The sequence below is a fragment of the Lates calcarifer genome, linkage group LG1, assembly GCF_001640805.2.
Source record: "Lates calcarifer isolate ASB-BC8 linkage group LG1, TLL_Latcal_v3, whole genome shotgun sequence".
NCBI classification, from domain to species: domain Eukaryota; kingdom Metazoa; phylum Chordata; class Actinopteri; family Centropomidae; genus Lates; species Lates calcarifer.
Genome location: NC_066833.1, coordinates 7,082,639 through 7,097,926, shown reverse-complemented (window position 1 = coordinate 7,097,926; position 15,288 = coordinate 7,082,639). Strand labels below are relative to the sequence as shown.

The window sequence follows — 15,288 nt, the reverse complement described above, 5'->3', positions numbered from 1 at the left end:
CAAGTTAAAGTTTCCAGAGCAGAGTTTCATACAAAAGCAGTTCAAAATGTGTTATATAGTGATAAGAATAAGTCTTCAGTTATGATATCAATACAGGAAGATAATGCATACACGTACACACACTAAAAGCTACTAATTATAATCCAGATTAAATGAAAATGTCTTGACTTCTCAAAAGAGGATAGTAATAGAAACCCGAAAACACCATTAGCAACTGTGTTTAATACTGATACGGACATTTTCCTGCTCTGCTTCCTGTTGCCTCTTGTCTTTTCAAATAAGGGTGGTGTTTGGGTGTGTATGTACATTGCACTGTGTCCTTTATGCAACTGGACAGATATGTTGACAGTATGTCACAGACAGCTCATTGGCTTTCAAATGACTCTCAGCTCTGTTTCACACTGTTTACTTACTTACTTACTAGTTGAAGTCTGCAGCATGACAATCTAAACATTGTGATAAGGATTAGTTAGGTTTTAATTCCTTTTGAATGTACTGCTTTTCTCAGTTTTATTTGACTGAAAGTGAATGCCCTTTGGGACTTTTACTCAGACAAAACAAGTCATTTGAAGATGGCACTGTTTTAGTGTTGTTGTGTGTACTGGTACAGTAGACCTACTGTAGCAGTGAAGCATGTATTGAGGTGATTCCACTGCAGCACTTTGTTGGAGGGCAGCTGTCTGGGTGGAAGAGGCCTGCCTGTCAAAACAATGTCATCCAAACTCCCTCTAACTCAAAATGTTGTCTCCCAGTAAGTGATTTTTTTTTCAGGCCAGAATGATCAATATGTGTGACCCTGCCTGTTTTCGGTGACATTTTATTAAGATAAGCAGTGTTAGCAGACAGCCATGGGGCAGGTTGCCCTTACTGATTTGTCCCCCAATGACAGATTTTACTGGCAGTTGCTCCTTGGCAAGTATTTCAGACACTCTGCCCATACACACTGTCATAATCACATTTTAACAAATGTCCACTCGTGTCTTTTCTTTTATGAATATAATTATTGAATATAATTATTATTGTAATCATAAGAATTATTCTTGTGACGCTAAAATCACATTTTGAGGGCCTAAACATGCTTAAAAGCTCACTGAACTTCACGTTCATTGGCACCATAAAATGGCTCCATAGCGCCCCCTTGGACATACTTAAAACCCCTTTGCCGGTGGGCTTAGTTTGTCCGAGGTGAACCATATTTGGAGGCATGATGTAATATGCCAAGACGCACCAAAAAGTCTCTTTGACAGCATGGCCTCAAACCTACAGGAAGTCATTTTAATTTTAATTTGAAAATTTTGCTAATTTTTGGCCATTTTATGGCCTTTGGGGACGTTATATTTCATTGAACTCCTACAATTTTTATCATATTGACCTCAAACTTGGTCAGGATACTCTCACGGCCTTTGTGATTAAAAGTTATTAAAAGATTTTGTTTGCGTCGAAGGGTGTGGCCGTGGTGGTACCTAAATTCAATGTCTCACCATGAAACAAGAAATGCACTTAAGTTGCTGTAACTCAGCATGCTTATTCAGTCTGCCAGTTTCACAGTGATGATGAGGTCCGACATGAACACCACATGTCCATATTCACAAAAAGCTATTGCGCCGCCTATTGGCCGCAGGAAATTACATGTTTTAGACTTGACGTCCTGTTATTAGCAGGTTGACATGATCCACTTCAGATTTGGTCAGGAAATGATGCATTATTGTGAAAATTTTGAAGTTCCGTTGAAGGGCATGTCTGTGGCGCGGTGGCAAAGTTCGATGTTTCGCCATTAACCAGGAAGTGACTGTAACTTGCGCAAAAATTGATTGATTGACGTGTTTGATAAGAGTCCTGCCCTGAACACATCTACATGGGTCTTGCTTATGGGAGGGACAAAATCGCTCCATAGCGCACCCTTGGACATATTTAAAACCTCCTTGCCATTGGGCTTAGTTTGTCTGAGGTGAATGAAATTCAGAGACATTATGTAACATGCCGAGAGTCACCAAAAACATCCTGTTACTAGCAGGTTGACGTGATCCACTTTAGACATGGTTGGGAAAGCCTTAAGGACTTCATGTTGTCTTATTGTGAAAATTTAGATGTTCCGTTAAAGGGCATATCTGTGGCGCTGTGGCAAATTTCGATGCTTCGCCATTAAAAAAGGAAGTTGTTTTAAATCCCGCATGCACTATCCAATCTACCCCAAACTTGACATTTTGGCTAAGTGTCATGGCCTGAACACATCTACGTGCCAATATTCAGGTATAGTCATAGCGTCACCTGATGGAGGCAGTAAGGGACTTCTGACTCATTCGTTCTGTGTCTGGTGCTCATGCAGTCACAGAACCGCGTCGTGCAACCTGTCGGGGGACCAGCGGCCGCAGGGTGCAAGTGCGCTGCTTGCAGCTTTATTGTTAATAATATGTTTATTTCCTGTTTGCTGTAAATCTGAAAGAGATACATTTTTTGTCATTTGCCTACCTAGATACACACCACCAAACTGGTGAATGCCTTTCTCATGTTTGTTTGCAGTTTGTAGGCATGCTAGTATTAAGGTTAACAACTTATTTCCATTATTGATTAATGTATTTTATGTATGTAAAATGTATATTATTATATTATTTCTTTGAATAATCAAGCTACAGACTTATCGTTTAGTTTTTAAAATGTTCAGATGATAACAGAAAAGGCCCATCACAATTCCCTAGAGCCAAAAATTTTGTCCCAAAGTCCAAAACCCAAAGATTGTAAATTTAAAATTATAGTAGAAAAGCAGCAAATCTTCATATTTGAGAAACTTGAACCAGTGAATGTTTGGCATTTTTGTTGACTCATTTTAAATGACTCAGCTGATTAATCATCTATGAATTTATCAATTTAAATTATTTTACAATCTACAAGTGGTGAGAGTAGCCTAGCTTAGCTTTATTAAATGTCAGCACGATTAGTAATTACACATCTCAAATGATATGAAATACTTTTCAAAAGACAAATGGCTAACATAAGATGTTATGATTTTTATATTCATAAATGTACTAATGTCAGTATTAGATTAGTGGTTTGATGAAGTCAAGGAACTGAGCCACATATGCCTTACACAACATCTATGCACAAACCACAAGGACAAACTATTTAATACTGCTTTTATCTGTGAGCTACAGAGCCTACAGTGCTGGGCTAAACTAGGCCAGTCTTAACACACATCAAACTGCACTCAGAAACACATAAAGTCCAAACAGTTTTAAGCATTTGGCCTCTAGATAAGGTATCTATGAGCTTGTGGGACTCTCAATAAAGTGCTCAATTTCCTCAAAATTGGTTTGCTTTATACAACTGGTATTCCTGATAGTGATCCTCAAAAGCTTATAATGTGCATTCTTTAAATGCGCAACCATTTTGAAATAATCTTTTAGTCAAACATCCTAAATCGCAATTGCTGTTTAAACAAAGGCAGGACCATAGTCCATAATCAGCAAAATTATGATTTTAAAGCTGTGAATATCCGATCAAAGAATGATTCATGAGACTACGAACCTGATATTTAATGCAGTCTCTCTGTATTTGCACTTTTTTGATACTCCATTTCTGTGGACACATTTTGTTGTGAACAAAAACAGTATTGCAGTTCAAAAACTGTTGCAGCTGGCCGATTGGTAGCATGTAAGTAGGCTCATCTTCTCCTCTGTCTTCCACGGCCGATAGCTGAAATGTGATAGTTGCTAAAGTTGCTAATTGATTGCTCCTCTGCTCCTTTGAGAGTTAAGAAGCCTCTAAATCAGAGCTCTGTGTGTGTTATCAGATGCAATGTAGCTCTGTTACAATCAGCCGGTCCACACGCACATACCAACACACACCTGTCTGGCTCATTGGTCACAAGAAATTCAAGGCAAGTCCTTGACAAACACTGGCGTGATTTGAGCTGATTCAGTACTGCCCCTAGAAGTTTTTTTAAGCAGATTTGTCACAGCAGATGGAGGGTTGTGGACTCATCAGGCAGGGGCTAGGCACTTGCTCCTTCGTAAGCATTACATTTTTTACAGTAATGTGAAGGGACATACCTTTATGGCAGATAAGGAGGGTTGATGCGTAAAGCACTTCTTCAGAGAATCGAGTCTGGGTTTGTCCTGCACTGAGCCGCCAGTTTAACAGAGTCATCATGTGCAAGGTTGTGGTATGATTGGTGATGAAAGAATTTCAGGCAGATTACCATTATGAGGATGGATTTAAAGAAAAATCATTTTAGCTGTTGTCTTCCTGTGACTACCAGCAGAGCGAGCTGGCGGCTTTTGTGCTTTTCTTTTCTTGAATATTGTTTTAACAGAAGTTTATTGTGTACCTTGTTGAGGAATAAGGATACTTAGGATACTTCATATTATTGTCCTCAAGTTTATTCAATTAATATACAATTTTGGTTAATTACTGCTACATCAGATTGATAAAGAAAAACAATTATTTTTCTTTAATCGAATCATCAGTTCGAAGAATAGGATTGCTTCGAAGCCAGTGATTCAGAAATTTGGTATCCTGAACTGTTTTCCTCTTTCTCATTTAGCATTCCTGATGGAACCCAGCACCTGTGTAACTGTGTGAAAAATTTGTTTGTGCATGTTATACCAAATTGTGCGGCTCTATTCTGGTCTTATATCCATTGATCTGTTTTATACCAGTGAGACTGTCTCCCTGCAGTGTGCATTGAGGAGCTATTGATAATGGGGAAAGGCATTTTTGGGAAGGTACAAATTACAATGCCTGTCAGTGATGGCAGAGTGAGGAAGGCTTTCGGAGATGTGGCTCACGGTTCAGTGATTGATTGGTAGCCCTTGGTGGTATTTCTCTGTATCAGTCCCCTGCCAGCTGAGACAGGGGGCAGAGGTCAGTGAATGAGATGTGTTGTTCTCAAGTCAGCAGGTCCTTACAAAACTAAAACACTGCTTCATAATGTACAGTAAATCTCACTGAACTGCTCTCCTAACCCATGGGCACATTTCAGCTCTTTTGACAGTAAAATTATTTGTAGGTCAAGATTTGGAATTATTAGTAGTTGGAATTTTAGCTAAATAAATCAAACAGTAATGGGAAAATATTAACTGTTACCAACCTTGACCTTTGATTAATAGTTTTGATGATGTCAACAATTATATGTTATTGTTCTTTTCCTGTTTGAATCATGTTGGAAACAAAACATATTCACAACAACTTACAACAAGAAAAAATAATTTAATTGGCTTTTTTGTATTTCACAAGCAGTACATTTTTGACAGTATTTAGGGTTAAAATGTCCATTAACATGGTTCTTATATCAGTGGAGCACTGGCATCCTCCTTAATCATATACAGATAGTTTTCCATTTTCCACATGCCTAGCTAAAACATGTTATGACTATGCCAAAGGCCTGTAAATGAACCAAGCAAAAATAGCATTGAGTACAAAAGATTAAGTGATTAACCAAGTAATGAGCTCAAACTACAGTCTCTTAAATATAAGGGTTTCTTTCCCTTTTTAAATCATCAGGATATTAATTTCATCAAACATTTTGACCATTAATCAAACAATTAAAAGTAAAAGTACATCACTTTGAGCTTGGTAAATGGGCATTTGTCATGATTTACACATTTAAAAATTATCTGTAGTCAGTACATTAAATCGTATAATGAAATAATCAAAATCATGCTCTATTTTAAGCAGCTTCTAATTTTGCCCATCAGGTCTTAATAATGGTTCACAGTAGACTGGAGAGTGCATGATGAATTCTGTGACAGAAACACGCACATATTCATTCAACTTTCACCCCATTTAGTGATGGTAATGAGGGTCAGTTATTAGAAATTCAAGAAAAAATAGATCATCAGGGTCCCATTGTTAACCATGAAGCTGCATAAATGCATTTCAGCCATCATCCCAGTTGTGCTGTGAAAGTCAGTGGGGATATTGGTGTGAGAAACATAAGGTATACCATTTGTGTTTTTTTTTTGTTTTTTTTCATGAAGAGGGCACAATTAACTGTTTTTCCTTGAATCCATGGAAACAGACTATCATTATCATCACTAAGTAAAAGGCTAAATTCAAGAGTATGCTAATTTTTTCTTGTACTGAATCCACCGTGCCCTCTCTCCACTCCAGTTTTATCCATTGTGCAGGTTTCATGAATTAGATGAGCTTTAAGTGGAACAATGTACAGTGAGACCACACTGCTGCAGCTTATAAATTATAGCACTGAATGTGAGACAACAGATATTCATTAGTGAATTTGACTTTAAAGGGTTACAATTTTATTTCATTGCATTTTTTTCAGTGCATTTAGTTTGATATATTCTAAATTTGTTTTACACTCTTCTTACAAATTTACATTTTCAAAAGATTTTATTGTAAAAGAAAAACATGCGATTACAGTGCATGTGAACTTAACTATTGAGAGATAACTAGACAAGTGTTTTAATTAAGACCACTGTTATCTGATAAAAATGGAGTTGTGCTCTGTGGTTTATCATCACTTTCTTGCATGTATCATTTTCAGTTATTGTAGAGGGCAAGCAGCCCCTAGAAAGGAGGGGAGCACCAACACTCACCAGATATGACACCATGGAAATAAATCAGATTCTCATCACAACAATTTTTATTATCATTTTAATTTATGTTACTTGCACCCTTCACATTATCTGAATAGATTCTACATAACATTGCTCTGCTGCATTCGTGTTTTCTATTTTAGCTGCCTGTTCATCATTGGAATAAAACTCTAGTTTCAATCGTTAATAGTCACTTACAATGCTTTGAAGGAGACTGTCAGCATAGTCTAGATATTTCTATTCTGACGCATGCTTCAGTTAGTGGAAGACACATATCATATCAGGACCATTGGCAGTGGTGGCTTGACAACCAGTGTCATCTCAGCTACTGACTATAGTATCAGCTATGCTACAAAAAGTACTTAGATATGCATTTGTTGCATATTGATGTAATAGTAATTATCTGTGTATTATGATTCCAAAGCTAAGCAGAGTCACACCAAAACCTATTGAAACGTGTGTAGAAACATTTCAAGCTCCAAAGTTCCACTGCAAGAAGCATAGAGTATTTATCAGAGTTTATTAGTTATTGGAGAAAAAAAAAACTTCTTTGATACATACTGAACATGGATGGGTCAGTGGTAGACAAGTGGATTAGACTTCTGGGGTGGTTTGAGATGTTCTATTTTATATGTTTTAACATGTTCTTTGCCATTTCTCGGGGTCACCATTGGGTTCTTTTTCTCTAAATCTAGCAAGCTGCACACTAGGGCTGAACGATTTATCGAAATTGAACCACAATTGCTATTTGAACCAATGCGATTTATAAATACAGAGTCAGTGGACGTGCCATTACACTTTTTTTAGCTGCCTCTCAGTTCACACAGCACTGCAGGAGCAGGAGCAGGAGCTTTACAACCAGATCTTGTCTTAAAATGACCAAACCACAAAACTAACTGTGGAGTTAGATACTTGAAAATGGGGGACAGAACGACAGTACAATGTAGTGTGAGTCACTCAGATTCCGCGCCAGTGTCACGAGAGTTCTACCTGCATGCCCTTCCTGAGAACAGACACAGCTAGAGCTGAAACTATAGATGATATGATGAGTTAAAAATGGCTGACAGTGTCACCAGGCCAGCAAGAGAGATAATTGAGCTGTGACCAAGACGCCAACTTTGTCTGCAGTATTTCCGCTATACATAGTTTGTAGTGGCAGCCTACTGCCGGGAAATCATTGCCACTGATATTATAAAATATATATATGAAGTTGCAGAATACACGGTTGGGAGATAAAGAAGAGAAAATGAGAAAAAATGGTAGAATGAACTAGCTAGCATTAAGTTAGGATTGTATTTGTATTGTGTATTTTCTAGCAGGACAAATCCTGTAGAGTTTTAATCATTCCCCCTCAGTGTATCAGCATTTGAAAAACCACCACAGGCGGCAGTATAGCCGATGTAAAGTTACTGCAAAGAAGCCAAGCAAACATAGTGCTGATGTTTGTTTTGTGAGAATTGTTCTATGGTTCATTATGTGTATTTTCTATACCATTTATTGTTAGAATAAATACATTTTGGATTTGTATATTTTCATCTTCATCCTTGGATTAGTACACAGAGCAGTTCATATTTATGAATGAATGATATCTGAATAGATAGAGTCATATCTGAATAGATTCTACTCAGATGCTCCATCACATGTTTTATATGTATATAGTGAATCCTGGACTGCAGCTTGACTTTCAAAATTATATTGCAAATCGAATCGCAATCGCAGTATCTGTCAGAAAATCACAATTAGATTTTTTCCCCAAATCCTTCAGCCCTACTACACACATTTCAAAGCTCCTTTCAAGCCTACATGTCAGTGGAGTATTCCTTTAAGCATCCTCAGAGAAACTGACAGTGCTTACTACCTAGTCCATGTCATGGTCATGCTTATAGTGTTAATGTTATTGTGCCATCTTTCATAGAGGGTACTGAACCTAAAACAAGACAATTTATTTGATACCGAGATCCATGTTTTAGTTCCATGACACACCTCATGGCTCTTCTGTGTTGTAAAATATTGTATCACACAATATGTTTCCACATCCCCCATCACCATGTGCACCATAGCTGTTGCCACTTTAGCGTGTCATAATTTGTGCCAGAATAACAATAGCAGTAAATGGTACACTATTTACAAAGAGAGTGAGTGATTAAGAGTCCTGTTCAGTTTTCATCATTTAATCCTCCTCGCAGGCCATCAGGTAGCCTATCACATTTCCTGTCTCACTTGGATGAGTAAGACCGCTTGCCGTCACTTCTCATCTCTTCCTAATTTTGTCCCCAGCTCCTCCCTCTCATAACCACTGAATGTGCACCTATACAGACTAAATGTCATCTAGCTTGCTTCTAATTAGTCCACCCTTTGCATATTCCTGACACAGTCTGTGTTTATCTTTTCACATTAACCTACTGGGAATCATGTACTGACTTCAAGTGAAAAAGTGAACACAGATCAACACCCCAGCTCAGGTTTAGAAAGACTTAACTATTTACCTCAAATATATAGTATATATACATAGCTGAGAACTTAATTTGTATGTTTATTCTTTTCTAAGCCCTTTGGCTTTTCTAGGTTAATTGTGAAATTTACTGATGTGTAAAGTGTAGTGTCTTGTAATTCCTATCAGACTCACCTCAGAAGAACAACCAGTTGGGAATTAAAATTAGAAAATGAGCTTGACAGGTGTTTGTTTTCATTCCAGGTGATGTCATTCATATCCGCTGAGCGAGCAGACAATGTTTGGTGTCTAATTTAGTTCTCTGTAGGCAGAATGGAAGGGCTTTTTAATGAATAGTGATGGCACAGAGACAATTAGAATGCATGGAATTAACTTCATATGGCTTGAGTGTAATTAGTCTTTTTTTTTTTTCTTAGTCATCTTTGATTAAAGTGCAAGCTTCTCAATATGGGCTTTGTTTCTCATATTAGGTGTTTCACATGATTAGCCCAACTACCAGTGTTTGGAAGAGCAATTCAGACTAATGATGCAGATGTACCCAGCTCTTGCTGTTTTTGAAGCCACCTTTAGTACAGGTTGATATTTGAAGCAACATCCTGTCTTGTTTGCCATAGCAAGTGAGAAGAAACCAGTAATTATATAAATGCATTGTCTCATATAGCTTTTAGTTTCAGAAATGTTGATTTTTTTAATGGCAGTTATAAACAAGTGCTATGGACTGCTGTAGTGTTAGAAAATGGAATAAAACCCAGTGTCTAAATGAAAATGTAAAAAATAATGTGTTCATTTGCTACATGGCGTGTAGCAGATAAGCATTAATTTCATAAATGCAGCATTAGTTCAGGCAGAGCACTGAAGATGCATTTGCATTACCTGAGTGCATCAGCTGCTTTATTTATTCTTCACTATCAGTGGCTCATTCATGTGCTGATTGGCTACCAGCTGACTAGTAGCATCCAATCAATGCTTTATAGACTCTGGAGAGCTTGAATGTGCCCAGTAAATGTCATGGCAATCTGTGCATTATATGTTTATATTTCTTGTGTAGTTAAGCAAAAGCTCTCAAATATTGTAACACCAGCAGCTGTACAAGAAATTGATTAAGTATTTTGGTAACAAAAAAGTAGTGAGATTTCATAGTGTGCACTGTTGGTGTTTAATTTAGTTCTCTGTACGCAGAATGGAAGGGCTTTTTAATGAATGGTGATGGCACCATGTGTTTGTATGTGTGTTTCACCAGGTGTGGCTGCTGCCAGTGCTAGAGGCGGTGAAGGTGTCTCCTCTCATAGAGAAGGTCGGTGACCACAAAGACTTCAAGAAGCTTCTCAGGACGAGAACCAACGTTCTGGTGCTCTACACAAAAACAGGTAGATAATGGATATTGGAGCAGGCTGTAGATTTGATGAGAATATATACCTGGTTAAAAGAGATAATATCAGAAAAATTGCATTTGTCTCATTGTATGGTGGAATTTGCTGTCAGAGATGTTATATTAAATAAACTTCTGGTTTAGCATGCATTGTTTCACTCAAGGTGGAGGCAGGAACAGCAGACCTGCCAGACAATCATTGTGCATATATTAATGCATATATTACCTCAATGACTCCAAAACAGCTTGTCACTTCAGAGGTCGTTGTGGTGTACCAGAAAGCCAAATTAGTGTTTCCCCTACCATTATCTTGGCAGGGCGGCCCGCCCTGGCAACGGGACCCCCCACTCTCCCAAGAAAAGCAAAGGAAAAAAAATGCAACAACTAAAAGATTAATTACGTTTGTGTTTTCTCCCCACTTTCTGTTTCGAATGTGTCTCTGCATCGTCTGCACACAGGAGCGGAAGATCTGCAGAAGTAGACAGGTAGACAACTCACTGTTAAGCGTACGAAAAGTTCTGACAAGAGTTTTTTTTTTTCGGGTAACAGTAGCTTTGCTGGCAAGGAGGCTAGCTGTCCAATGGCATCTGTATATAACTATGATATAAATATAAAAGAAACACTGAACGTGTAGTGTTATATCTAACATCATACCCCATTTAACTATACATTTTTATGTTACCTTATTACATAAAATTCTTCACACCTTTATTAAGGTATCCTTTCAGTGCTGACATCATTATGTACTTGTACAAGTGCATAATTACGAACAATTTAATCGTTTTTATCATAATCAGAAAAGGCAAGTGTGAAACTAACATTTTAAAAGTGACTCATTTAGCAGCAGCAGTCCTCACTGCAGCCTTTAGATGTGTTTGAAAGACTCATCCCAACAGCTAAGGTTTTTAAAGAAATGCATGATGACAAAGGGTGGTGCACAAAATAATTACAACTGAAACCTTTTGACTCTCTCCCCACGTTATGTGTTGCCTCCAATATCCTAATTTAGGGAACTGAGACTATTGAGTTACACATGTAAGATGCCATTTAAATGCAATTTTCTTTCAAATGCGGGAGAGTATGATACATATGATACATGTATGATTATACCTTAAGATACCAACAGTTCTTACTTCATGAACACAAACACAGTGAGAACATTTAGAGACCTAGTGTAAGAGAACCCAAAATTTAACTTAACATCCTCTGGAGCTGTAGAGTCTCCTGCTGCTCCCATGATCCAGCTCAACCGATGATGTTACAACATTTACATATTTATTAGTGTTAGTGGTAGTGTTATTGCTATTAATGTTTCACTGTTCTGTCATTATTATTCCTTTAGCTATAATTATTTTTATTATTATTACTATTTACATTTTGACTTAGACTGTGTATTTGCAATGTTGTCTGTCTAAACCCAACTGGTCAAGGCAGATGGCTGCCCACCCTTAGTCTGGTTCTGCTTGAGGTTTCTGCCTCTTAAAAGGAAGTTTTTCCTTGCCACAGTTGCCTAGTTCTTGCTCATAGTGGGATCTGTTGGGTCTCTCTCTGTAGATTTTAAAGAAAAGACCGTACTCTTTAAAGATAAAGAGTACGGTCTAGATCTGCTCTATATGTACAGTGCCTCGAGACAACTTCTGTTGTGAATTGGCGCTATATAAATAAAATTGACTTGACTTGACATTAGTGCAGCTATTTGTCTTCATTGGTATGTCATAATTTAAAATTCAGTAGTTATGCATCATGAAAACCAAATTAATTAAAAATCCTTTGATCACTCTGTAATAAGAGTGATGCAGTGGCACTTTTCCCAGATCTGATATAATTAATTAATTAAAACATTTTACCACAGTAGCTTAATATATTTTGCATTAATGTTTTGTGCAGCTTTAGCCTGCAGGCTGCTTCACAGCAGTGATCACAGTAGTCTATCCCAGTAATGAACTTGGAATTACTTATCCAATAGAATTAAGAGAGTAGTTGTTAAATAGAAACTAAAACACTTAATGCATCAAGCAGTGTTATAAAAACTTTGTTTTTTTCCAACCATTAGGGAACCTTTAATGTACCCAGGAGATTTTTATTCCATTTTCATTTGCATATTTTTGAAAAGGAGCAAAATGTGCTCAGCAGGCTTGTAGAAGGATCTGCTTTATATTATTAATTTTTCCATTCAGAAGATCATACGAACTCTCAGTAAGCAGCTGAGGACTCTTGTCCCAGGGCCACAGATTTATTTGTTTCATAATTCACGGTCCATATCAGTCTGTGTTAGGTTATCAGACAAGGCTTCCATGTATTGATCAGTAGCTTTGATTGGTCACTGGCTGCTGCCATTCCTTCTTTAAAAACAGCAAAGGTTCCCCTCCATGCTGGTTAATGTCCTCCTCACCAACCAATTATCTGACTGCTTTTAGCCACATCATATTCATTCGCTCTCATGAATAAGAACAATCTTGCCCTGTTCCTTACCCATCACCAGCCTCTGACCCTCTGCAGTCAGTCACATCCCTGTTGAGTTTTGTTCTTGTTAGTGCCCATCAAATCTCAAGAATGAGCTTATTAGAAAATCTCCCAGCTAGTATCTGCTCACCTTCTGCTCTATACATGATAATAAACTGACACTGGATTGCCAGATGTTTTTGATACAGAGCCAGTACAAGGCGGGACCCTGGGTAGTCATGGCAGTGCCCCTAAATCTAAATATAGCCATGGCCTGGAGCGGTGAGAGGAATTGCTCTCCTAATGCAATGAATAAAACACATTTGGTATAAAAGTTGGGTATAAAAATGATGTATTGTGTTACTCAAGCACTAGAATATTATGTTTTGTTTACTTTACTCAAAGGGATCTACTTAGCTTGCCATATCTGATCAGAATCAGCAATATTACCATGTGTGTGTTGTTGTAGCTGGTACAGTTTATTACACACTAGTTTCTCCTCTTTCCGAACACAGAAAGCAAACTGTATATCTCAGCCGTATTTTCTCTCTGACACGGTAAAATTGTGCAAGTCTCCAGTGGTTATGAACTCTACACTTGATGTTCATGGCTCACAGTAAGGTAGTAAGTGGCATACAGCAGATACAAGCTATAGTGTACCAAAACATATCTGCTGTTGTTTCCTCTTTTGCTGAAAAGTTGATCTGCTTCAACATTTGCAGAGTCTTTGTGTCACCATATAATCCTCCCATCTCCTGCTAAGTCACGCTATTGTAAAATGTTGAAAGCTGATGTAACTTAACACCCCCCTCCAAACACACACACACACACACACACACACACACACACACACACACACAAAAACCCATCCAGTGAAAGGTATTAGAAAACTCTTCCATCACCCCTCTACCCAAACTCAGTGATCTCTTTCCTCATCACCTAGTGCTTTAGTAAGACACTGAGCTCCACTGTAACTCAATTCCACTTTGCTGTGTTTGACATGACAGTGTCCTCTGTGTCTTGAGGCTCTTGGTTGTCCAGAGCTATTGAACGGTTTCAGTAACAAGGCTGACCATGGTTTATTCTCTGTGTCTGTAGCTACATCAGGGGACTCTCACCTGAAACTGCTATCAGATGTGGCCCAGACAGTAAAAGGCCAAGGGACTATTGCCTGGGTCAACTGTGGGTAAGTAATGGCATAATTTAAAAAAAGAAGGAAAAAAAAAACATTCTGGGTCGACATTACGGCCTCTTTTGTCCAAAGAATTTTCTGACAGCCATTATAAAGGCAGAGCAATTTATTTCTCCCAAGAATGTCTCTGCTGCCATCCAATTTATGGCTTTTCCACCAGAGTGTAAATGGCCTTATTTCCACTGGTTCTATTGTATGAGCACAATTTGACAAGAGGCCACTCATTATTGGAGGTATTGGAGCTTTGAAGCTCTAATGTGTTACGTCTCTATATACCATCTCAGTTCTCTCAGGGTTTCTTTGTGAAAATTTTAACTTGAAATGATAAATGAATGATAATGAAGACACTCTGGTGAAGCCAGAGGATGATGTTTCATGTTGTTCTTTTAGTATCTGTTAGTTTTAATGTTTAAATTTGGTTTTGTGCCTTCCAGCAAGAAGTGGTATGTTGCAAGTATCACTGATAAGTGGTATCAGTCTTGTGCTGAAATGATTAGTCAATGACGCTATTAGTCAATTCCAGTGCTAGGGCACTTGAAAAATGATGACATTAGAAAAAAACAGCCATACCAAAACCCAGCTTAACTAAAACAGTCTAAAATTGCTTAGATCAGGAGCACTCAAAGACTAAGTAAACAAGACTATGGATCTAGCCAGCCATTTAATGCCAACTTTAGTTACCTGACACAAGAGTAGTGATGATTATTAATAAATTAAGTCACTCTTTCAAGCAGAAATGACAAACATACAATGACGTTTGCTACTTTTCTTTATTTAATGTGACAGAAAATTGATAAAACAAGATATTTGAAGAGTTCTGTTTGAACTTGAACCATTAATCGGTTTATCAGTAATCAAGATATTAATTTGCCTCAGCCCTACTTGACACAGTACTTGACTTTCTGTGCTCCAGACACACTAACATTCTTGGGTTGGGCACTGAGGTTCAATACCCTGCCCAAGTAGACTACACAATTAACACACTCTTTTCCCTAAAAGATAGAATAATACATCTGTCATCTGCCTTTTTGAAGCATATTTATCTCCAGCCCACATTGTGGAAGTGTTTACATTAAGCAACTGCTAGATTCTCCCAAGATACCAGCAAAAATTGTTTTCTCTAAGTACAGCTTGCTTTGCTCCCCAGTGATCTGATTTTTGGTTTGTTGTTCTTTCTGCCCTTCCTGGTGTTTAGTTCCACTTAATTTAATTTTTTTTATACCTGTCAACCCATCAGCTGCATGAACCGGCATTTTCATCAGAGAGGAAAGAATGTATC

The 15,288-nt window shown here is 37.8% G+C and overlaps 1 protein-coding gene across 1 annotated transcript in view; it reads left to right on the top strand.

Annotated features, from left to right (window-relative positions):
• pdia5 (protein disulfide isomerase family A, member 5) overlaps nt 1-15,288 on the top strand; it is a 61,805-nt gene that overhangs the window by 1,684 nt on the left and 44,833 nt on the right. The window contains exons 2-3 of the mRNA XM_018696554.2: nt 10,247-10,373; nt 13,916-14,003. Coding sequence (XP_018552070.1) covers nt 10,247-10,373; nt 13,916-14,003 — 215 coding nt within the window. The remainder of the gene's footprint in view (nt 1-10,246; nt 10,374-13,915; nt 14,004-15,288) is intronic.